This window comes from Podarcis cretensis (genome assembly GCF_951804945.1).
Source record: "Podarcis cretensis genome assembly, chromosome: Z".
NCBI lineage: Eukaryota > Metazoa > Chordata > Lepidosauria > Squamata > Lacertidae > Podarcis > Podarcis cretensis.
In genome coordinates this window covers 18,050,653-18,075,381 of record NC_137184.1, presented here as the reverse complement: position 1 = coordinate 18,075,381, position 24,729 = coordinate 18,050,653, and the positions used below count along the sequence as shown (strand labels likewise).

Sequence of the window (24,729 nt, the reverse complement as noted above, 5' to 3'; positions counted from 1 at the left end):
GCCTGGGTTAAAGGGGCACATAGGAAGCTGCCTCATTCAGAGACAGGTGCTTGGTCCATTTAGCTCAGCATTGTCTACACTGACTGGCAGCAGTGGCTTTCCAGGGTTTTGCACATTAATCTCTCTCAGCCCTGCCTGGGGATGCTGCTGGGGATTCAACCTGGGACCTTCTGCACTCAGAGCAGATGCTCTGCCTCTGAGCTACCATTACCCAGTTGTTGTTTTTAGAGGTGGCATTTTTGTAGCAAATGGTCGTTTATTGCATTGACAGCTTTCTAGAAGTCTAATTTTAAAGATAAGAAGGAACAATGTTTTGTCATTGTTGAATTTCAGGTAGTGAGGTCTGTGGCTCTCCCAGAGTGGTGGGTCCTGTTGCTCAGCCCCCACCCCCAACTCCAGGAAAAAGGCCTTTTAAGGCTATATATTTGTGCAGAGGCTCCATCAGCCTCACGGGCTCTGGACTGCAAAGGTCATTCTCTCTTCCCTGACCAACAAAGTGATTTTTTACTCCTGACGCAGTTCCCATTTCCTCTCTGTTGAGATTCTAATTGTTCTCCCAAGCAGACTTCCAAATCTCTTTCTCACATCCACTTCCTGTTTCCTGACAGAGGGCAGAAACAGATATTTCTAGGGGTACGTGAACTGTTATTCGAGCTGTAGTCGAGGGTGCAAACTAGCAAGGGGCAGGAACGGAATGAGCTGAAATCCCTCATTGCAAATCTTCATCCCTTTGCATATTTTTTTTTTGAAGGGGGAAAGGCCTTGAATAACTCTAAAGCAACAAAATCCTTGTGGCTTCCAGCATAATAAAAATAAGCCTTAGCAAGATTTTTGAGATTTAATTTTGAAAGGTATGATAAATTAAAGACACCATTGTTTGTTGTCCAAAATTAACATTACCACTACTGGACAACATAGACAATACTCAGCTAGGTGGGCCAAGGGTCTGACTCTGTATAAGCCAGCTGATTGTGCTCCTCTTCAGTTCATCCCTTTATTCAAAACTATGAGGACTAGAACCTTATTATACTTGGGGGAGCGGGAGAGTCATAGCACAGAGTGAGAGCACCTGCTTTGCATGCAGAAGGTCCCAGATTCAATCCTCAACAGCACCTCCAGGGGCAAATCAGTGTAGACAGCATTGAAGTGCTCAGTGGACCTGCATTGCAGCGGGTTGGAACAGATGACCTTCAGGGTCACTTTCACCTCTAGTATTCAATGATGCTGTGACCAATATATAAGGCAGCCTCCTTCAATGGGAGATTTAGTCCAACAGCATCTGGAGAGCCATGGATTCCCCAAACTGGTACCTAAATTCTGCATATTATTATTATGCTCTTAATAATAAAGTATTTACTCTTAAGGGTACTATTATTAAAGAAGCTATTGTTTGTTGTCTGTAATTAATATCACTGAATATTTCTGATGATGCCAAAGTAGAAATGTTGTAGCTAAGTTGTCAAAAAGATTTTGATCATCCGATGTATGATTTTGGCAGCTCAAATAGTAATTGCAATTCAGCAGAAATCAGCCCAAAATCTTATACTGGGTGCTTAGTGCCACTCACTCTGGAATACAGCCAGAATGGAGAAAATTATGCATATTTTCAGATATCACAGAATCACAGAGCTGAGGAATAGAACCTCCAGGCATTTCTATATAAGACCTGGCATTCTTTTATGACATACAGTATACACTTTCATGACAAATCTGGCAAATCTGGAACTGGACATAATAATCTGATAACACTGATAGTCCTTACTTGGACTTTTGTCATTTCATTCCATATGCAACCAGGAGAATTCTACATGCCTATTTTCTGATTTTGTTTTTCCATCTTTTAATTTCCATCTGTTCTTATAACAGTTCTCTCTGTTTTATATGCATTATAAAATGATTTTTTTAAAGGAATCTTTACTAAAATGCACACATGCAGAAATAAAATAAGCCTTATCAGGGTTTGAACTCCTGACTCTGCAAAGCAACCCTGCCAGAAGAGTCCTGCTGAACCAGGAAGTTTTCGCTCCCCAAAATAATCATTGTTTTTTAAAAATACTGACTGTGCATTCACCAGAATAATAGCATTTTCTCCTCCCCACTTTCCCTCCCCCTGATGAAGAGAGATAAGTGGCTAAAACAATGTGAGTGTGCATTTGATACTCTTGAAACCCAAGAGGTTGAGGGAGAATCAGTGCACATGGCGGCAGCAGCAGCAGCAACAACAACACACCCTCACTATTCTTTCTTAACTATATTTTAAGGTTGAGTGCAGCCTTTAGCATGGGAAGTCAGGAAATTGGAGATTATTCTTTGTAAGAACACTTGATGGAGTCGTAAAAGTGAGAAGGTGTAGGCGTGTTGTATACAGGTGGGCTTCTGGGTGAGTGTTCTGGTGCTGTTCATCTTTCAAATGAGGCTTAGCAGGGTCTAAATGCAGGGTATTGTGATAGAGGGTGTTTTTGGCTACAAGCACTGATGGCTATGCTCTGCCTCCATGCTTCGGAATACCAGTTGCTGGAAACCGCAGGAGGGAAGTTTCTTGCTCATGCTTGAACCCTTCTTGCAGATTTCCCAGAAAAAAGGCACCTGGTTAGTCACTGTGAGAACAGGATGCTGGGCTGGATGGGCCATTGGCCTGATCCAGAAGCCTCTTCTTACGCTCTTAGAAAGCACCACCACTGACTGACTATTTATGCAATTTTATCCATGAGTGTGTTGACAACTGTCACAGACACCACCACCACCACCCACAGAGGAAAAGGGTAGGTGCCTTCTATTTGCATTTGGGCAAAGCACTTCCTCTGTTATTACACAATCCCACAGCCACCAGAAATAAAGAATTGCTTAGGTTAGGGGAATCTCTCCTTCCTTCATACAAACTCAGAAGCCACCCAAAGTGGTGCCCCTTTAATGTATAATTAACTTGTGGAACTCATAAGAAGCAGAAATGGCCCAACACTGGGCAGTGGGTGAGGGCTTTTTCAGATGGCCTGCTGCATAAATCTTTGTTCCATTAATTCTTAACAGATAATGAGTTGTATCCCAGTACTTTTTACACAGAGTAGACACATTTAAATGAATGGGCTTGGTTCGTAGGGCCCATTAATATTACTGAACACTCCCACTGAATGTGGCTACAACCCTTAATTTAAGACTGCTTTGACGTGGAATTAGTTTTGACTCAAGCTGACTGAACACCATACATTTAAAGCACACGGCTTCCCAATAAGAATGCTGGGAACTGTAGTTTATGCCTGGCAGAACTACAATTCCCAGCACCTTTAACAAACAACAGCTCCCATGGTTCTTTTGAGGAGGAACTTGCTTTAAATGTACAGTGTGGATTGTGCCTTGTTTTCTGGGGTGGTTATTTATTAAATGTATATGCTATATTGACTTCCATTCTGCATTCCTTCCTTGAACCTTTCAACATGGATATCCTTCATAGGATATCCACCAGTTAGGAGGGGGGGGGGAGTTTTCTCTATCTGCTTTCTCCAGGCCATGCATAATCTTATACCATGTCAGAATTGTGCTGAATTTGTTCCTCAAAAAGGTCTCTAATTTTGGTGCTCAATGTTCACAGGGTGATAGAATTACAGAGTTGGAAGGGGCCACCTGGGTCATCTAGTCTAGCCCCCCGCAATGCAGGAATCTTTTGCTCCATGTGGGGCTCGAACCCTCGACCCTGAGATTAAGAATATCATACTCTGCCAACTGAGCTATCCAAGCCTCGGCTCATTTCTGAATATTTTCATATTCCCCAAACATTTCCCCTGTGATAGGCGCACCTAGAATTTGCTCTCGCTAAAACAGTTCTGCAAGTTTTTCAAGAACTACCAAAACCTGCAGAACCTGTTTGAGGAGAGACAATATCAGGATAAAAGAGATGAGCACAGACTCACCACAGGAAATGATGCTTTTGTCAGATGTAGCAGCCTGTTAGATATTTGACATGTGATTGTATTTACTTTGAGTATTTGGTGTTTGATTTCAAAATTTGGCCCTGGATAGTGTTCAGTTTTTAACATGCAATATAACTGTGATCCTGATAGATAGCATTTGAGATTTCATAGCCAATGCTTGTTGAAATCAAAGCAGCCACGGAGAGATACCAACAAGCCTTTGGAAAAGGCTCTTTGTTCATAACTGTGAGAACTGGAATAATAGAATCATAGAACTGTAGTGTTGGAAGGGACCCTGAGGATCATCTTGTTCAGCCCTCTGCAGTGCAGGAATATGCAGCCATCCCATACGGGGATTGAACCTATGACTCTGGCATTATCAGCATCATGCTCTAACCAACTATGCTATCTCACTATATTTGGTGAGAAGGGCTGTAGCTCAGTGGAAGAGCATCTGGTTTACACGCCAAAGGTCCCTTGTTTGATCCCTGCATCTCCAGGAAGGGATAGGAACACCCCCTATCTTGATCTCTGAAGAGGAGCTGCCAGTCAGTGTGGACAATACTGAGAAGGATGGACCAAGGGCCTGATTCTTCCAGCTCTGACCAGCAGTAGCTCTTCATGGCCTCTGGCAGATGCTTTTCCCATCACCCGATCCTCAAGTGCCACCCCCCTGGGGATGAAAGTTTGGCCCCCTGTTCACAAGTCCCATCTGCCTCCTCATGGAATGATAGAATTGTGTAGTTGGGTGAGATCTCCAAGGTTCATCTAGTCCTCTGCAGTGCAGGAATGTCAACTAAAGCATCCATGACAGATGGCCAGCCAACCTCTGATTACAAACCTCTAAGGAAGGAGAGCCCAACATCTACCAAGGGAGTCTTTTCAACTGTCCTATCCCTTTACAGACTGAGAAGGTATTAAATTCTCTCTCTCCAGGTCCCTCCTGAGTTGGCTTGTGTTTTTTTTCTGCTTGCAAAGCTCCTTATCAGCCAGTGACACCCGCAGGGATTTCCTGCCCAGGTTGTCCATCCCAGCCCTGATTTGCACAGGAAGGCGGGAATAAAAAGGCTGCCCTTCCCCATCCAGAGGGACCTCTTGTCTCCAGACAGCATCACAGTGGGACCACGGAGGGAGAGAAAGAGGGAGCAAGCATAGAAGCAGCCCCGGCTGGGGAGGGCCATGGAGCTGCAAAGGCCGGCAGAGGTGGTTCTGGCCATGGTGGCAACTGCGTTCAATGGGAGTTGCTTAGGGAGACAGAGAGTGGCCCACCTTGCCTGGCCGCCGCAGAGGGGCACAGACAGCTGACAAGGACACATGGCAGGTATCGTATGACTGTTGAGGTTCTAAGGCTTGGGGTTGTTTGGGGAGCCAGGCCACAGAAGATGGCTGTCGTTCAGTGGCAGGTGTGAGGTACAATCCATTTATTCAGAATTATGAGGACCGTGGTCATTTATTTTTAGGAAAGGGGCTGTTGCTCAGTGGCAGAGCATTTGCCTCTCACGCAGAAGGACCCAGGTTAAATACCCAATGACACCGTCAGGTAGGGCTGGGAACATGCGCTGCCTGAATCCCTTGAGAGTCACTGCTGCCAGTCAGTGCTGGCAGTCCTGAGCTACATGGGCCAGTGGTCTGGCTCTGTTATAAGGTAGCTTCCTGTGGCTTTATATAATGCAGTCCTTTCTTCAGTGCCATGAGGACTAGAATCTTGCTTTATTTTTTGGAAAAGGGTCATAGCTCTGTGGAAGAGCAGAAGGTCCCAGGTTTGAGGGGCTCCCACCCCCACTGGCAGCAACTCCAGTTAGGACTGGGAGTCATTCCCTACCGGTAATCCTAGAGAGCTCCTGCTGCTGCTCAGCGTAGACAGAACTGAGCAGAATATAGTGTTTGAAGGCACTTCCTATGCTGCTGTTTAATTCTGCCCTTTATTACACAGAACAATGAGGACTGGAACCTTATTTGGTTTCGGGGAGAAGGTCTGTAGTACTGTGGCAGAGCATCTGCTTGGCACGCAGAGGGTCCTGGGTTCAATTTCTGATGGTATTTCCAGGACTGGCTAGGAGATACCTCTTCTCCAAAATCTTTCCAGTCAATGCGGACAATAATGAACCAGATGGACTGAATGTAAAGTGGCTTCCCGTGTTCCTGTTTAATTCAGCCATTTGGCCATTACCATTAAGACTAGACGCTTACTTTATGTTTATAGGAAGACCCATAACTCAGCAGCCAAGTACCTGTTTTCCATACCAAAGGTGCCAACTTCAATCCGCAGTGGTGCTCCAGGTAGGGCTGGGAATAAATAAAGTACCGTACCTTGCCTGGAAACCTTATGCTGCCAATGCTGAGCTAGAGATGCCAATGATCTGACTTGATAGGAAAATAACTTTGAGAGCAGCGGAAGAAAAATGATAATATTTGAAATGGAAGAATGTGTCTTAGGTTAAATGTTTCTTAGAATGCATTATGTGGATGGGATGGGATGAAGAACAGCATGTAAGGAAAGGTGGGAAGTAAAAGTTTAAAGAGGAAATGTATAACAAACTTAAAAGCTGGAATTGGTATGGAAATATTTCAAAGTTTAATAAAAATTTTGCGTAAAAAAGGAAAAATAACTTTTTTTCTTAAAAAAAAAAGAGGACTGTAGTGTAGAGGTCTTGGGGTCAATCCTGAGCTTCTTCACATAATGACTGGGAAAAAGACTCCAGCCTAAAATCCTGGAGAGCTTCTGCCAGTCAGTGTAGACAGTACTAAGTTAGTGCAGGTGATATATTACAGTGCTGTCTACCACAAAGCTATGGCCTAGGCATAAAGCAAGATTCTAGTCCTCATAGTTCTGAACAAACTGGAAATCAGGAAGCTACTTTAGAAAGAGTCAGACCATGGGTTCCTTTAGCTTAGTGCTGTCTGCACAGACTGGCCGTGGCTCTCCAGGATTTTGGACAGGAGTCCAGCTTCATCTGGACATGCCAGGCATGGAACCGGGGTTCTTCTACATGGCAAGCAGAAACTCTTGCATGACTCTTTCCAGTCATCTTTTTGCTGTTTTCAGAGCGTGAAGATTAGCTGTGATTCCTACACTGCAGGGGGTTAGACTAGATGATTTTTCAGCTCTAAAATTTGATGTTACTATGAGATACAGTAGGGGAGCGGGCAGGGGGGCTGGCCGTCTCATTTGCATCTGGTCAAAGCAGCAGAGAGTAGGATGGTGGGTGGGAATGGGTTTAACAACCTCAGACTACCCATGCCAAGCCCCTCACAACTGTTCCTTCTGCCACTCTCTTTTGGACCTGAGTGAGGGAAGTGGCAGAGCAAATCCGCCTTCCCTGTAAGCAAGATGAAAAGGCTCTGCCAATGTTCTTGGCTGACTTTCTAAAATGCTACGGCAGATTTTGACATCCTGACATATTCCTAATTTTTTAAATATTTGACATCCCTGGTACAAAAAGGATGTATCGGTAGCTGAAATACTTTCCTGCATATCAGGGAAGGGGTCTTCTGCACCCCTATATATTATTGGACTCCAGCTCCCATCAGGCCCAGGAGACAGCATGGCCAACCCTCATGGGAGATGTGAGTTCGAGTCCAGGGTCCCCAACCTTTAATGCCTTTAATGTGCTCTGCAGAAACCAGCAAGGGACTCTTTTCACAGCTGGAATGAAGCACTGCCACCTATTAATGTCTGCAGTGGGGTGGTGGTTCAGCTGCTGTAAAAAAAACCAAACCAAACACAGGAGCAGGAGTGAGTCAGAAAGTTGGCAATCTGAGCAAATTGCATGCATTAGCCGCCTCATTAATGGATGCCTGATTAAGGCAGCCCACAAAACCACCTCTTAGACTATGCACAACTGTGCTTTTTCCTCTTGCTCCAGCAGTAAGAATTCAAAGTGCCCTTTGGAAAGAATCCACTTCGGTTTAATGACAGATGACGGATCAAGTTGCTTCAGGTGAGTCATTTTAAATGCTGCAATACAGTCCCTAACCTTTTGCCAAGTAAATAAAACAAGGCTAAAATGATATTGTGGAGCTGGAAAAGGTTCGGAAAAGGGCAACCGAAATATCAAGGGGATATAATGACTGTCCTTAGAGGAAAAGCTGCTTCATTTGAGACTTTGGGGTTTATGGAAAATGCAAGGAAGAGGCATGGCACTTTATAAAATGATGCATGGCATGGAGAAAGCATGGAGGGTGACACCCAGGGACATCAAATGAAGCTGAAGGTTGGAAGATTCAAGACTGATAAAAAGGGATAATTTCTTCACAACAGCGCAGAGCAAAATTGTGGAGCTCACTCCCTTAGGAGGCAGTGATGCCCATCAGCTTAGATGGCTTTAAAAGAGGATTGGGCAAATTCATGGAGGAGGAGAGGGCTATTGATGGCCATTAGCCATAAAGACTGTGTTCTGCCTCCGCAATTGGGAGGCAGCAATGCTTCTGAATACCAGTTGCTGGAAACCACAGGAGGGGAAAGGGCTCTTAGAATTCTGCTTGCTTGTTTCCTACAGTCAACCTTTAGACTAAGGTGAGAACAGGATGATTGACTAAATGTGCCATTGGCCTCTTCTTCTGTTCCAAGCGAGGCTGCCGTATGTAGACTCTAATTTGTGAGGCATAAGCTAACTGTCTGTCTAGCCCGATAACATTTTCTGTGACCAACAGCAGCTCTCCAAGGTTTCATGACGACTAGGGTCTCTCATGATCTGCCACAAACTGCATATCTGTTGACAGAGACTGAATTTTCTGTGCTGCATACACACACTTGATATTTAAAGCACATTTTACATTTCATACAGCTACAGTTCCTAGCACCCTCAACAAACTAGTTTTCAGGATTCTTTTCGGAAAGAGGAAAGAATGTGCTTAGGACCTAACTTATTTTGGTGACAATTGTTTAAAACTATTTTAATTGTTGCAACTGGCTCTGGGGCCTTAAGGTGAAGGGCGGTTTATTATTACTATTAGTAGTAGTAATAGTAGTAGTAATTTTTGGTGTGTAGATGCTTTTCATTGTGATCGCCACAAGGATCCATGCACAAGTGCTTTCAAAAATAGCTACCGGTATCTATTGTCATGATGATGCCCTGATTTAATAACAAAATTATTATTTAATTGTTTTGCTTGCCAAATGTTTAAAAATGTTGAAAGGGTGGGATGCAAGCTCCTGGTTGTATCTAGAGTAGACCCACTGAAATGAATGGGCATTGCTAACAGGCCCATTTATTTCATGGGGTCAAGTTTGAGTAGGGCTTTGTTTGTAAACAAGGGGAAATAAGATGTACTGCAAAATTGCACCCCATTCCCAATGTCCAACTGAAGGCCCAAAACTGATACAGTGGTACCTCGAGTTACATATGCTTGAGGTTACAGACTCTGCTAACCCAGAAATAGTACCTCGGGTTAAGAACTTTGCTTCAGGATGAGAACAGAAATCGTGCTCTGGCGGTGCAGCGGCAGTGGGAGGCCCCATTAGCTAAAGTGGTGCTCCAGGTTAAGAACGGTTTCAGGTTAAGAATGGACCTCTGGAACGAACTAAGTACTTAACCCGAGGTACCACTGTAATGGATACCCTTTAAATTTTTGTTTTGTTTACAGTGGTACCTTGGTTCTCAAACTTAATCCGTTCCAGACATCTGTTCCAAAACCAAAGCATTCCAAAACCAAAGTAATGCAAAACGGATTTTTGTTAATTAAGTTCTTAACCCAAGGTACCACTGTACCTTGTCCACACGTTGTAGGCTCTCAGCCCTAATGCGCTAGCTTTCCCTTGGGGAGTAAGTCCCATTGTAACAAGAAAGAGCTTGTCTCTGGGGGGTGGGGGAGTGGACAGGATTTGGCTGTAGATAGCAACTCAGGACCAGTTTCACTAGCTTTCTCTCCTGCTGTTACCCAGACCTAAGTTTCTGGTTCTCTTGATTCCTGAAGAAGTAACCTTACTGTTCATTTTTTGGTTCAAAACCACAAACACGTGTTCAGGCGGTTTATGGAGAAGGAGGAGGCACTGTCCTCTTGGGACAGTTTTCTGAAGGCAAGTTTCTTATCTTTAATGGGGGGAGAGAACAGTGCAGAAAGAATTCCTTCCTTTCTTCTTGCAATCTGCAACCTCTTTGCAAAAAAAGTGAACGGTCCCCCCCTACGCTCCGTCCAAGGATGGTGCAGAGCTCAAATCTTTTCTTGATAATCCTTTCCTTGAGATCAGTGGACTGGCTGAGAGACAGAAGCGAGCAAAGAAGGCGAGGTACACATGGGTGTGTGTGTGTGTGTGTGTGTGTGTAAAGGCAATTCTGGATATTACTTTTTAAAAAAACGGGAAGAAAAGGAGAAGGAAGCGGGGTGGCAGGGATATTTGGTTTCTTCAGGGGATGGAAAGGAAGCGGCCGGTTTGCAAAAGCGCCTCTGCAGGAAAAGTGAGTAGCATTTATTTATTTTTTGGAAAGCGGAAAAGCGCCTGCAAGGACCGTTGCTGGGGGCTTTTAATGTTGCTCCCCCGCCCCGTTTTTCTCTCTTGTTTGCACGCTTTGGTTGAGGCAAATCGAGACTTAAATCAGCTGCTGGATTTGGGAGGAGAAAGAGGGACCTGTGTGGAGTTTTGTGTGTGTGAGAGGGAGATTCCAAAATCCGGTTTCTTTTTTCCTTTTTGCTAATGCAAGATTTTTTAGTAAAGAGGGAGGGAGTTTGGGGCGGTGGGTGCCTGTTGTTTGTCCTAGCCTCGTTCGCTCGTGCAATGCAACTTTTGCAAAACATTTTGCAGCGGGCGGCGAAGGGTCCCTCTCGGTGGCGCGGGAAGTAGAATTTGCAGAGGTGGAGAAGAGGGCAGATAAGGCAGCAGAACTTAGGAGAATCTCCTGCACAGATTTGTTGCAGGAGTTGTTGCTTAAACAATAGGATTGAACCGGGGGGCGGGTTGTGAATGGGCTCCAATCCCGCCCCCGGAGAGAATCTCCTTCGCTTCTGTCGCTTGAACAATAGTTATTTCTCTACCCACCCCGTTGCACAGAAGACTCCTATTACACAAAGAGTAAAGCTCTTTAAATTTATATATTGTATATGTATGATAATGAGAGGACCTCCCCACCTAGTGGTGGTAAAAAAAAGTTTAACTTGCCGTTAACACAGAAAAACTTCATTTTTTAACAAATGCATAAAGAAAAGTATTTACGCGTGTTTTTTTTTAAAAAAAATAATGCACAGGATATTTTAGATAGCTGATGCAACCTGTTTTGACCAATAATGCTTTTCAAACCCAAACTTTATCCATTCCTTATTTAATAATACGTGTATGTATATGTATTGCAAAGGAATAGCAACCTCAAAGTGGTTTATGAAAAGATTAAACAACGAGATTATCAGTTTTTAAAAAGTTTTAAAAAGCTATTTAAAACTTTAAACCAAACATGCTTTTTAAAAATGCTGCTTTGACCTCACAACTGTCCTGCGAGGGAGGCCTGATGTTGAGAGCTAGTAAGATCAAATTGGTTGTGGAGGAGGAGGGATGTGATCCCTTGAACCGTTGAGGGAGTTGGGCATGCTTAGTCTGGAAAAGAGGATACTAAGTGGAGATACGATAGCCATCTTCAAATCTCTAAAGGGCTGTCACATGGAAGATGGAGTGAGCTTGTTTTCCCCAGCTCTGAAGGGTAGGACTTGAACCAACAGTTTCAAGTTACAAGAAACGAGGAAGAACTTTCTAAAGGCAAGAGCTGTTCTAAGAGATGTTCCACAGCGGAATGGTCTCCCTTCGGAGGTTGTGGACTTCATTGGAGGTTTTTAAGCAGAGGTTAGGGACGCGGGTGGTGCTGTGGGTTAAACCACAGAGCCTAGGACTTGCCGATCAGAAGGTTGGCGGTTCAAATCCCCGAGGCGGGGTGAGCTCCTGTTGCTCAGTCCCTGCTCCTGCCAACGTAGCAGTTTGAAAGCACATCAAAGTACAAGTAGATAAATAGGTACCACTCCGGTGGGAAGGTAAACGGCGTTTCCGTGCGCTGCTCTGGTTTGCCAGAAGCGGCTTAGTCATGACCCGGAAGCTGTCTGCGGACAAACGCCGGCTCCCTCAACCAGTAAAGCGAGATGAGTGCCGCAACCCCAGAGTCGGTCACGACTGGACCTAATGGTCAGGGGTCCCTTTACCTTTACCTTTAAGCAGAGGTTGGATGGCCATCTGTCATGGATGACTTAGTTAAGATTCCTGTATTGCAGGGTGTTGGACTATATGACCCTTGGGGTCCCTTCCAATTCCGCAATTCTATGATTTTGTGATTTCACTTTGCTGGCTCTGACTGTGGAGGCAGACCATAGTAATTGTGGTTTGTAGCCGTTGATAGCCTCTTACTGCTCCATGAAATTGTCTTATGATCAGCTTCACTAAATTAACTGAGAGATTCCCGCTGCTCCCAGGTGTCCGTCCTATTCAAATGAGCTGAACGAATTTGGAAGCACTGTGCATGCATGTAGGAGACCGAAGATAATTCTCCAGCACAAAGTTGAGCAGCTGGAACGAACGGGTGTGTGTGTGTGTGTGTGTGTTTGAGAATCGCACTTTCAATCTCAGCCTTTGAAGGAGAAGGGCAGATCACAGGTAAAAAGATGCACCTGTCTGTGGGTTTTCTGGAACTTGGTCAAACACAGTGTTTACTCAATGGGCAGTAAAATAATGGAAAACCCATTTGAAAGAGCAGGTCCCAAGGGGAACTGTCCTATCAGCGACAGACTTCAACACTTTTAGGAAAAAGTTTAGCAGCACAGGAGCAGAGCTGGTGGTTCAAATGTCCTTCCTCACCATGGGTGATGCTGGCTGCTGGGAGCCTTACCTGGAGATGAAGTAGGACTGGAACACAGGACATAAGCTCTGCAGTGGAGCTCTCAAGCGTCTCCCTGTTGATTGTAAACAATTGCAACCTATATGAGGAACGGGTTGGTTTTAAGTGAAACCTTGGATTGCAGTTAAGCCACAGTGTGCCCTATTTACTATAGAGTCATAGAACTCTAGAGTTGTAAGGGACCCCCAAGGGCCATCTAGTCGAACCCCTTGTAGTTCAAGAACCACAGCTGCTGTGCTGCATTGACATTGCTTACAAATTTTCAGAAACCAGCACTGTCCCTTCATAACGTGGAGATATTTGTGAATGTTTCCCATTATCTGGCATCATTCTCATTTAGTTAGTGGCGCTGATGGAGAGGAATGTTGTGGGAATGCATCTAGATTTGAGTTGGTCTGACTGCTGGAATTTATCTTCCTGCAAGCATAATTTCATGACTGCACAGTTGATTGTGTTCTGGGATTTATTTATTGTTTTGGAGTGGAGGAACGGGACCTGGAATGCACATAAGGGAGTTGTGTGAGAGTTAACACAGTTTCGGCATGAATTGGAAGAGATTTTTACATCTCAAATGAGCCTCTGCTAATTCCTGGCTCTTAACTGCCAACTATGCATTTTGAATGTTTAATGTCCAGACTCCAAGGGGGCCTGGCTCGGATATTTGATGTTTCCCAACATGCTGTGTGCTACTTAGTCATAGAATTGTAGAGATGGAAGGGACCCTGAGGGTCATCTAGTCCAACCTCCTCCAAATGCAATAATCTCAGCTAAAGCATCTGTGACAGATGGCCATCCAACCTCTGCTTAAAAACCTTCAAGGAAGGAGAGTCCACCACCTTCCGAGGGAGACTGTTCCACTGTTTAACAGCTCTTACTTTTAGAAAGTCTTAGCTGGAATGTTTAGTATGTTTAGTCAGAATCTCCTTTCTTGTAGTCTTGTAGTTTGAATCAGTTGCTTCGGGTTCTCCCTCTCTGGTGCAGGATCACATTTACACCATTCATTTAAAGCACATGGCTTCCCCCCAAAAACCCTGGGCACTCTGTGAGTTTTCACCTCACAGTGCTGCAATTCCCAGCACCCTTAACAAACCACAGTTTCCAGGATTCATGGGTATGTTTTAAATGTGTGTTAAATGCATTTTACATGTTTTAATCAAGTGTGGCCTTTAAGTAATTCCTCATGGGCATATTTTGATCAGAAATTCTCACCAAATGCATTGGGTGGAGCAGGGTGCTATAGGGACACCCCGTTATTTGAAGAACCTTGAGTTTTCCCCTGCTTTCTATGGTGATGGCAACCGGTCTGGCAGCTGTTCCCGGGTCCAGCTTTGCTAACCAGATGTCCAGTTAGCCAGATGTCCAGAAATCAGGGTTTGAACTTCTGGACCAGAGGCACGACCACAGCAGCAGCAGCAGCAGCGGTTAGGGCAAAGCCAGGAGATCAATGACAGTAGCAAATGTGAGATGCCAAAAAGTGTTTTCAGCCATCTGGTTTCTAAAAAGCATCCAGCATATCTTTCTTTTGGTTAAAGTTTATTTCCATGATCAAATCTCTTCATCTGCCTGGTGTGGGGTGGGTTAGTGCTTCTTCCTTTACAAAGCTGGAGAATTCTGACGGCTGGGGGTGAAACTTTCCCGCATTTCATATAATTCATCTATCATCTATCTATCTATCACCACTCCATTAAGGAATATTTTGTCTCCCATGGTTCTCCCCAAGTTAATGCTTTATATGTAGGAGTGTAAATTACTCTGCAGAACAGTTTCCTGCGGATTTTCTCAGGTGCTGATCAAAAATCCCCCGTTCTCTACATTAAGAGGAGTCTGGCTGCTGGATTGGACCCAGAGCCTACCTCATCCTGCATCTGGTTGTCGGGCAGATGCCCCTTGGAAAACCCACAGTGAGCAGGATGCAAGCATGACAGTGCTCATGATTGAACCATCAGCTCTGTTCCTGGGTTGCTAAACTTTTCCCTAAAAGTGTTGAGGTCTGGCCCTGATGGGACAATTCCCCTTGGGACATAAGAAGAAGCTGCCTTGTCAGATAATTAAGAACATAAGCAGAGCCTGCTGGTTCCAATCTAGTACAGTGGTACCTCGGGTTACAAACGCTTGAGGTTACAGACTCCGCTAACCCAGAAATAGTACCTCGGGTTAAGAACTTTGCTTCAGGATGAGAACAGTAATCGCGCAACAGTCGCGCGGCACCAGCGGGAGGCCCCATTAGCTAAAGTGGTACCTCAGGTTAAGAACAGTTTCAGGTTAAGAATGGATCTCGGGAACGAATTAAGTTCTTAAACCGAGGTACTGAGGTACCACTGTACTCTGTTCTACACAGTGGCTCCCGAGGTGTTCAAAAGGAAAACCAGCAAGCGGGATTTGAGCACAAGAGTGCTCTCCCCTCTCTTCCAGCAACTAGGATTCAGAAGCATTGCTGCTTCTGTTAAGGCAGAGCCTGGCCATTGTGGTAATAGCCTTCAATATGAATTTGTCCTTTATGAATTTGTCAAATCCCTTTTTAAAAGCCATCCACGTCAGTGGCTATCGTTGTCTCCTGTGGGAGGGAGTTCCATAGTTTAACTATCTGTCCCGAACCTTCCAGCATTCAACTTCACTGGATGTCCACAAGTTCTAGTGTTATGGGAAAGGGAGCAAAAGGATCGTCGTCCCTGTCCACCTTTTACTTGCCATGGAGTTTGTTATTCATTTTATTTTTCTTTATTATTATATCATATTTATTATAAATGCTGGGATTCCTGCATGGCAGGGGGTTGTACTAGATGACTCGTGGGGTCCCTTCCAACTTTACAGTTCTGTGATTCTATGTCACCTCATGCTGGCTCTGGTGATTTAAATAGGTGCTCAATTATTTGACTTTTCATTGTTTTTGACGGAGCCCCTGAAAACCCACAGACAGGTGCATCTTTTTTTACCTCTTACCCGCCCTTTCCCTTTCATCTACAACTTCATTGTCTACAACTTTATTAACATCTATCTACAACTCCACTAGCATCTCTCGGTATTGTGAATAACACCGAACTTACCTTTTGTTCTTCATGAACTTATCTAAAAGACTGAGTTAAGCATTTGAAAAATCTATTGAAACCAGACATTATAAGTTCATTTTAGGCGGGGTAGTTCGCAAGTCTCTGTGGCTTTGTTTAATGTTTTGTATTTTTCTCAGAAGATTGATAAAGTATATATAATTATTGCTCTGTGTATATTAATCGCCAACGTGTTGCATGAGTCGTACTTCTTTCCCTTTCAGAGGCTGGGATTGCAAGTGTGACATATATTCTCTCTCTCTCTCTCTCTCTCTCTCTCACACACACACACACACATACACACACACACAACCCCTGTTCATTTCAGCTGTAGTCTCCTGCATGCGTGCAAAGTACTGTCAAATTCCTTCATCTCGCTCTCTCTTTTTGTTTCCAGGTGTGCGCACTGAAAAGCCCCTTGCTGTGAAACACCCCCCACCCCCACCTGTATTTGCTACACTGGAGGGGTGGGAGAGAAAAGGCCCAGCAGAGGATAGGAAATGAGGAGGATCAGCTGCCTTCTGGCATTGGTCCTTTTCATCCTTGCTGTGATCAATGCTGAGTGTTCCTCTAGACCAGGGTAAGTGCCCTTTCTCTTCGGAGCACCATTTCCAAGGCTGCTTTGCTTGGAGCGTCATAGCCAAGTGGGGATTTGAACTCTGATCTCCCAGATCCTAATCTGACACTCTAACCACTGCACCACACTGCCTAGTAGGTTGCAAGAATATTGTGTTGCTTTCTACTTGATTTCACTGGCCCTCCTTTTTCCTTTCCTTTCTAAGGAAGGCTCCACAAGTAATTTAAAAATATGTACATGTGTGTGTAAATGCGTGCGTAGGAGGCCAGATATCAGATTCTGACATATGCAACTATTTAACTGGATTTATATACTGCATAATCATCAAAACATTTAAGTGGGTTACGTAAAATACAAAAAAACCCACACTAAAGCTACCAGCGAAATCAGACGTTGAAAACAAGTTTGTATATTAAAATACATGTCAGCTTTTGCATGTCTGGGGAGGTTTGCTTAAGGGAGGAAGTTTTTCACAGCTAGGCCAAAAACAGGCCCCTGCCTTAAATCAAATGTCTTCCTCTCTGGAGGATGGATCCTTGCAAGTGCAAAACGGACAGGATGTGGCATGTGTTGCGGGGCTCGTATTGTGCTGCTGTAAACCTGATGTGGGGGTCTGTATTTGGGTTCTCCATTGCAGGCCCAGAGTGTGCTCCATGGGGCTGAAGAGCCAGGTGGTGTCCTACCTCGTGTCCCATGCCCAACCTATGTACCAGCCTTACCTCACCTTGTGCCAGGGATACAGGCTCTGCAGTATGTACAGGTATGGAATCATACTCAGCCTTTTTAGTGTAGAGCAGGGTTTCCCAAACTTGGGTCTCCAGATGTTGTTGTTTTTTTGACTACAACTCCCATCATCCCTAGCTAGCAGGAGCAGTGGTCAAGGATGATGGGAACTGTAGTCCACAAGCAACAGGAGACCCAAGTTTGGGAAACCCTGATTTTTATTTTTTTTAAAAAAAAGGCAAATAAGAGCTGGAAGTTTTATCAAATTAAGCACAGCATGGAAAAAATTGGATAGAAGAAGAAAAATGTTTTACTGCCTTTCTAAGTAGCACTGGAAATGGCAGAGATCCAATGAAGTTGAATGCTGGAAGATTCAGAGCAGATTAAAGGAAGGACTTAATTCAGTCGGCACATAGCTAAACTGTGGGACTCTCTCCCTGCCTCTGCAGTTGGCGGCTGCAGTGCTTTTGAATACCATTTGCGTGCAACTGCTGGAGGGGGAGAGGGCTCCTGTGCTGAAATCATGCTTGGGGGCTTCTCAATGAGGCATCTGGTTGGCCACTGTGAGGACAAGATGCTGGGCTGGATGGGCCTCTTCTGGCCATCCAGATGTTCGTCTTACTTTCTTTTGAACACTTTTGTTTCCTTTTTCTCATGGAAATGGTAAAAATAGCCATTTCTTTTTTTAAAAGCCTTGCAACTCTGAATACTAATATCTTTGTGTTTTGGCGTTATTTGCAGAACCATCTACAAAACTTCCCAGCGCCTAGCCTATCGGAAGCAGTCCTATCCAACATATGCCTGCTGTCCTGGGTGGAGACGGGCAAATGGTGCCCCTGGGCATGGATGCAGTATAGGTAAGCCTCTCATTCATTCATTCTTCACTTGGTTTCCCAATCGTAGAACCATATACTCATAAAATTGTAGAGTTGGAAAGGCACCCAAAGTTCAATCCCCTGCAATGCAGGAATCTCAACGAGGTCAAATGTGACAGGCGTATGCTTGAAAACATCCAACAAAGAAGAGTCCACCGCCTTCTGAGAGAGTCTGTTTCACTGTGAAACAGTTCTTACTGAAAGATCTTCCAAATGTTTGGTTGAAATCTCCTTCCTTGTAACTTGAAGCCATTGGTTCGGGTCCTACCCTCCAGAGCAGGAGGAAACAAGCCTGCTCCATCTTCCATGGGACACCCTTTTAGTTATTTGAAGATGGCTATCATATCTCCTCTTCGTCTCTTACCCAGACTAAACATACCCATCTCCCTCAACTATGTATGCTGCTTTGTATATAAAGAATGCATGCCCATTTGCTCGGGCTGCAAGTGAGCAGTGGGGACACCACTATTTGCCAGTGTCTTGTTTATTTGTTGCACTCAAACCCCACCTTTTTACTCCCAAGGAGCTCAAGGTGGCCTGCATGGTTCTCTCCCTCCTTGTTTAATCCCCACAACAACCCTGTGAGGTAGGTCAGGCTGAGAGGCAGTGACTGCCTCCTTGTGTTACACCCACTGAGCTTCAGGGCCAAGTTGTGGTGGTGGTGGTGGTGGTGGGCGTTGAACCCTGGTCTGTCTCGGGTCCAGTGTTCATAGAATCATAGAATTGTAGGGTTCAAAGGGACCCCAAGGGTCGTCTAGTCCAGTGTTTCCCAACCTTGGGCCTCCAGCTGTTTTTGGACTACAACTCCCATCATCCCTAGCTAGCAAGACCAGTGGTCAGGGATGATGGGAATTGTAGTTCAAAAACAGCTGGAGGCCCAAGGTTGGGAAACCCTGGTCTAGTCCAACCCCCTGCAAGGCAGGAATCACATCTACAGCTTCCCTGACAGACAGGCACCCAGCCTCTGATTAAAAACCTCCAGTGAAGGAGAGTCCACAACCTCCCAAGGGAGTCTGTTCCACAGACCACTGTGGCCTTTTACCTATTACTAATTGATTTTTGAGAAGCAACACACACAGTTTGAAAGCAGAAACATTTTCCTGGGCCAAGTTTAAGGATCTTCCTACCCACACACCCCTGTTTTAACCGTGGCCTTCTCTTCCAGCAATCTGCCGCCCCCCTTGCCAGAATGGTGGGAAGTGTCTGTCCCCTAACAAGTGTTCTTGCCCTTCAGGATGGAGCGGAAAGAGTTGCCAGAAAGGTAAAGGCCACTTCCTGCCCCCCCAAAATTGGTCCTTGAGGACCTTTCTAACCATTTCTTCTCCCTTTCTATCTGTCTGTCCAAATACATAAGGGCTGCCTTCCATGGGCGCTCAGAATGAATTTGCGCGTGCAGGTCTCTGGTGGTCACAATCTCAACGTCCCTTGCAAAAAAAGAAAACAAAAGCAGGTTTTTTAAAAAAGAAGATTGAATTTGTTTATTTATTGAATAAGCCTGGCCCTTCATCCCCAGTTAGAAGCATATAAAAACAGTTTACAACTAAAACCATTCTATGATTGCAATGAGAAACATACTTGTTTCTGATCTGATGGTGGTGAAAACAGCTACGTGCAGGGGAAGCTGGCTGAGATTGTAGTACCGGATAATTGTAGGGTTGGAAGGGACCTAGGGTCATTTAGTACAACCCCCGCAATCAAACGCTATGTAGTTTGAGGCTTAGTGACTTTGCTCTTGTGGCTGGACTAAGACCCATCCTTTAGGACACAATTCCTTTCGTGGTTTCAGATGTGGATGAATGTGCTGGAGGGAGACACGGGTGCAGCCACACCTGTCACAACGTGGTTGGGAGTTACCGCTGCACCTGCCAGCAAGGTTACGAACTTGGTGTGGATGGAAGGACCTGTGAGGCTCTGGGGGTGCCTACTGATGCTGTGAGCCCAGGTAAGGCCAACGTAGACCAGGCGAACTCTTCGGGTGGCCTTATAGATTTGCCTTGCATTTCAGCCATCATTATTCTAAATGGTGCATATTTTAAACTGTGGAACTCACTTCTGCAGGAGACGGCCACCAACTAGGATGGCTTTAAATGAGGATTAAACTAATTTCACGGATGAGAGGACTGTCAGTCGCTACTAGCCAGGTTGGCTAATCTCTGTCCCCATGGTCAGAGGCAGTAGTGCTTTTGAATCCCAGTTGCTGGAAGTCACAGGAGGGGAAAGTTGCTATTGTGCTCAGGTCCTGTTTGGGGTCTTCTTCCCATGGGGACCTCTGGGTGACCATTGTGGGTTTGTCCACACTTCCATTTGTCCTGTGCCTAGAAAGCATGGCTCTGAGTGGGTTTTTTTGTTTGCCCTGCTGCTTTCCCCCCAGGGAAAACTTCTGTTTACCACTGAATCGGAACAAAGTCAAACTGCAGAAAAAACTGATTGGCATTGGTTCCGATTCAGCAGTAAACAGTGCATTTCCCCAGGGGAAAGCGGTGGGACAAGGGGAAGTGTAGAAAAGCCCCAGGAGAGCAAGATTCTGGACTGGAATCTTCCTCTTCCTCCACTTCCTCTTGTGGCAGTGAATTCCCTAGCTTAACTCTGTGCTGCATGATGTCCTTCTTTTTATCTTCCAACATTCAAGCTTCACTGGATATCACCCAAGCCTTTGGAGGACATTGATCCATTCACACCAGTGTTTGTGCTCTGATCCTGCTTGTGGGCTTCCCATTGGGGCGTCTGGTTGGCCCCTGTGAGAGCAGGATGCTGGACTAGATGAGCCATTGGCCTGATCCAGCAGGCTCATCTCATGTTCTGCCCTTTGTTATCAGAGGCATTCAAATTGCACTACCTTTTTTTTTGATGCTGCTGCTGCTGCACCACATTGTTAACTAGCAGAAAACCAGCTTTCTCCTATCATCCATAAGTTGTGCTTTGGGAAATGATAAGGAAATGATATAAAGGATTAAGTAAAAATAGATAGTTAATTGGTGAAAGAAGAGAGTGTAAAATTACAGTGTGTTAAGATAAATTATTAGGATAAAAATTAAGATAGAAAAGATTTGCTGAAATATCTAATTGAACTAGAATACGAAAAAGGGAGGTGTGAGGAGGTAAAGGAAACAAGCAAACGAAAAATGAGTTGTGGGAAGGTTGTTTGTCTTTTTTGTAATCTTTAAAATTGGAATAAATATTATTTTTTAAAAAAATAAGTTGTGCTTTGGGACAGCCCACTTGCTCTTCGTCACCTTTGCCTACCTGTTCTGCATAATATCCCTATGTGGCCTTGCCGTGACTCCTCTTAAGTGCCCAGTCTGAGCTCCAGTGGGCCGAAGGAGCTGCTTCCCCCATAGTCTGTTTGCCTCCATTGCCCTCTAGCCTCCTGGAAGATCAGCACCCCGAGCCAAGGCTGACTGCCGCCCATTATTACTTTTGGTACGCGCTGTGCCACTTCAAACTCGTACCGTGAGTAATAATGCGCGGAAGCCCGGCACCTGCGCCAGAAGGACGTGAGAGGACCCACGCATCGTCTTCAGATTCTCAGGTGTGCTGCAGAGGACATCCCCCAGTGCCGTGGGAACGACCCCATGCTGCCACCCGTGGCCTACAGATATGTCCTTCTGCCTGGGCGGGACTGGTCAATGGAAACCCTTCCTGTGCAGATGATGGAATTGCAGGTGGGCAGCACACTCATGCTCAGGTCCTGCTTTGGGCACCTGGTTGGCCACTGTGAGAACAGGTAGCTAGACTAGATGAGCCCACTTTGGCCAGATCCACGAGGACTCTGCATAGATCTACTGTTACTGCAAAACTTCCATGCCCAGCGATAGTCCAGCTATGAATACCAGACTGATTGATTGAATCTTCAGTTTCTTTAGTTCAAGGAACCACTGTCTTACTTGTATTTTTTTCTCCCTCTTTGCCGTGAAACCTGTGCAGCTAGGACCAGCAACCTGATGGTGGAGGATGAAGTAAGGCAGCTGAAGACCAGGATGGCCGCTCTGGAGGAAGTGAGTCTTCTCTGCTAGTTCTTGGTGGGTGGGAAGAGGGTCCCTCTGCAAGGGTGGGGAACAGGCCCCTGGCCCTTAGCAAGTAATTTACTATTGTCATGGTAGAACATCCATGCCCAGGGGCAGTCTACCTGCAAGTACTAGTTGCTGGAAACCACAGGCGGAGAGAATTGCTATTGCATTTGGGGACTTTTTCCCATCAGGGCTGCAGGTGAGGCCACTGTGATGGACTAGATGGGGCCCCTTTGGCCTGATCCGGCAGCCAGGCTCGTCTCATGTTCTTACATTTAACAGATGCTGGGGTGGGTGAGAGAAGGGTTCCTGGTGTGGGAGTTTTGAGTGGCTTGTTGGCTGGTCTTGGTTATGAACCTCTCCATTAGTGGCTTTCCTGCTGTAGTTTTGCCTTAGTTAACCATGGCAGCAATGGTTCCTCTTCTTCTTTTAATCAAAAGCGGCAGCTGGGGTTACACCTGGTCTTTGTGGCTAGATAGCTGTTGCTCACCTACTCACTAAAGGTTTACCTGTTTCTCTTCCACCACTCTCCCCCCCCCCCCGGCCTGCCAAACTTCTTTGGGTAGAAATTTCAGCTCACGCTAGCGCCATTCCTCAAAGTGGAGGTACCAGGGTTGGAGGGGACCCCTGCTGACCCCATCGCCCTCCTGATGCACTCTCTGCAGAAGCTGGACAGAATCGACTCACTCAGTGAGCAGATCTCTTTCCTGGAGGAGCGGCTGGAGATTTGTAAGTGGCAATAAAGTGTGTGCTTGGGGGGGGGGGGAACTACACAAGCCTCCCTGAGTTTATTCCCCTTTCAACAAATGCTGGGAAATGGGAAACATACGGGAGCGTAGTGGCAAATTCAGAAGGGCAATGTCTTTTTTTGATAATTACACCCCTTCTAACGTGATACAACCTGGGAGAGCCAGTGGTTAAGAGTGTCGGACTAGGGATCAAGGAGAGACCATGGTTTGAATCCCCCCCCCCAACTTGGTGCTGAAGCTCACTGGGTGCGACCTTGGGAGCCATTCACTGCCTCTGAAACAAACCTACCTCACAGGGTTGTTGTGGAGCTGGTAGACTAGGGTTCAAATCCCCACTCATGTTTTTATTATTTTGTATTTTAATATATCTGCTTTTATATTGTTTGACTTCTATTAAGAGTTTAATTCCTATTTAACAATAATCTTCTATACGTTTGTACTTTTTGTATTTTTATGTGTATTGACTTAATTGTGTGATGATTTAGCTGCTTTGAATCCTGGAAGTAGGCTGGGTATTATTATTAATAATAATAATGATAATAATACAATAAAAGCTGGCAGGGAGGGGGGACAACATCTTGTTGGATTTCAAACAGATGGGAATATCATTTTGATGGCTTTGATCACTTCTCTCTCTCTCCGCTTTGCAGGTTCTTGCAAAAATGAACGTTAAGGAAGACAACAGAAGATTCAAATGGAGCAGGACTCCTAACCTCTTCTGTGTCACCAAAATATGCATCTGTACAGCAGCGAATAACTTTGTGGACTAAAGAAGCAAAGTGAAGCCATCAGGCGATAAAGAAACACAGGATGTCAGCTAGAAAGGAACTCTTATTGGCGTCCTGAAAATTAAGCAAGCTGCAGCTTCTGGTAATAGAGAAGCTTGCAACCCTCATCCCCAAATGTGGTACGTAGGAAGCTGCCTTATACTGAGTCAGACCCTTCGTCCATCTAGCTCAGTATTGTCTATACTGGCAGCAGCGGCTATCCAGGGTTTCAGTTCTTCCCTTGAAAATTAAGCAAGATTCTAGACCTCATTGTTTTGTATAAAGGACTCAAGTAGCAACAAAAGAAGCTGCTTTATACCAAGTTAGACCATTGGCCTTTTTAGCTCAGTAAACTACCCGGTTTGTTTTTTGGTTGGTGGAAGGAGAAGAGAGGATGAAGGCTGTGTTATCTTAAAGCAGCTTTGCCCAAACCTGATACCTTTGGGACTACAACTCCCATCATTCCTAGCCCTTGAGCCATGCCAGCTGGGGTGGGTGGGTGACTGATGGGAGTTAACCATCCGGCAACATAATCAGGCCAGTGGCCCATCTAGTTCAGCATCCTCACAAGAGTCCAGTGGCATCCTGGCTATGATTCCTGCATTGGATTAGATGATCCTTGGGAGCCCTTCCAACTTTTCAACTCTATGATACTTATGTTCTGGAGAGCTGCAGGTTCCACCCAACTCTGAGCCATGCCTCCTGTTTTCTTCTGCCACCATAAGCGTGTACAAAACCTTCCTATTTTGAAAATAATTGTCTAGAGAGAACTTAATGGTACAATTTACTCACTCTTCTGCAAAAGTGCAAAGGCTCGACACCAGTAATGACCTGTTGCAATATTATTATTTTTTTTCCTTTTGGAAATAAGTTGTTGTTTTTTCTCCAATAAAAGACACACACACAAAGAGAGTTAAATGCTATTCTTTGGGAAGAGGTTGCAATAATGGGCTTCAGGAGAGGAGGGTGGCATAGCACCCATGAGCAGAAATAGGGTCACTGGGTGTGACCTCTCTTCAGATGACAAGTAATCGTATTGGGGGAATTCACAGCCAGAAATGGTGGTAGCTGTTGCCAACATTCTGGGCTCCAAGTAGATGATTTTAAGAAATCCATAGAGCCTCCCATTGAATTTAGTGGCTGTATACACACCCACTCATATTTGATCATGAGTGCCTACATTGGGAACTCCCTGTCTATTGACACCCCATGGGTGCCCTCTGAAACATTGTTTAGACAAGCCTATACAGGCTATACAGGTGCCAGTTTTAGTCT

At 45.1% G+C, this 24,729-nt stretch overlaps 1 protein-coding gene across 6 annotated transcripts; it reads left to right on the top strand.

Annotated features, from left to right (window-relative positions):
- The first annotated feature begins 4,985 nt into the window (after positions 1 to 4,985).
- Positions 4,986 to 24,364, top strand: EGFL7 (EGF like domain multiple 7). Of its 6 annotated transcripts, none has more exons than XM_079961496.1 (10): positions 4,986 to 5,226; positions 7,779 to 7,846; positions 16,154 to 16,336; positions 16,971 to 17,093; positions 17,798 to 17,913; positions 19,097 to 19,192; positions 19,718 to 19,873; positions 21,856 to 21,926; positions 22,505 to 22,667; positions 23,338 to 24,364. In XM_079961496.1, the coding sequence occupies exons 3-10, from the start codon at positions 16,257 to 16,259 to the stop codon at positions 23,358 to 23,360; spliced, it is 828 nt and encodes a 275-aa protein (XP_079817622.1). In that variant the 5' UTR covers positions 4,986 to 5,226; positions 7,779 to 7,846; positions 16,154 to 16,256; the 3' UTR covers positions 23,361 to 24,364. The 6 variants fall into 6 exon arrangements, with proteins under 6 accessions (XP_079817622.1, XP_079817620.1, XP_079817621.1 ...); XM_079961494.1 differs by having other exon boundaries at positions 7,775 to 7,846; XM_079961495.1 differs by having other exon boundaries at positions 7,772 to 7,846.
- Positions 24,365 to 24,729: the final 365 nt, after the last annotated feature.

Bases quoted from the DNA above. Each gene is read 5' to 3' on its own strand.
- EGFL7 (XM_079961496.1), top strand. From the start codon at position 16,257: ATGAGGAGGATCAGCTGCCTTCTGGCATTGGTCCTTTTCATCCTTGCT. The intron at 16,337-16,970 runs GTAAGTGCCCTT...TCTCCATTGCAG, and splicing joins GAGTGTTCCTCTAGACCAGG to GCCCAGAGTGTGCTCCATGG. The intron at 19,874-21,855 runs GTAAGGCCAACG...AAACCTGTGCAG, and splicing joins TACTGATGCTGTGAGCCCAG to CTAGGACCAGCAACCTGATG.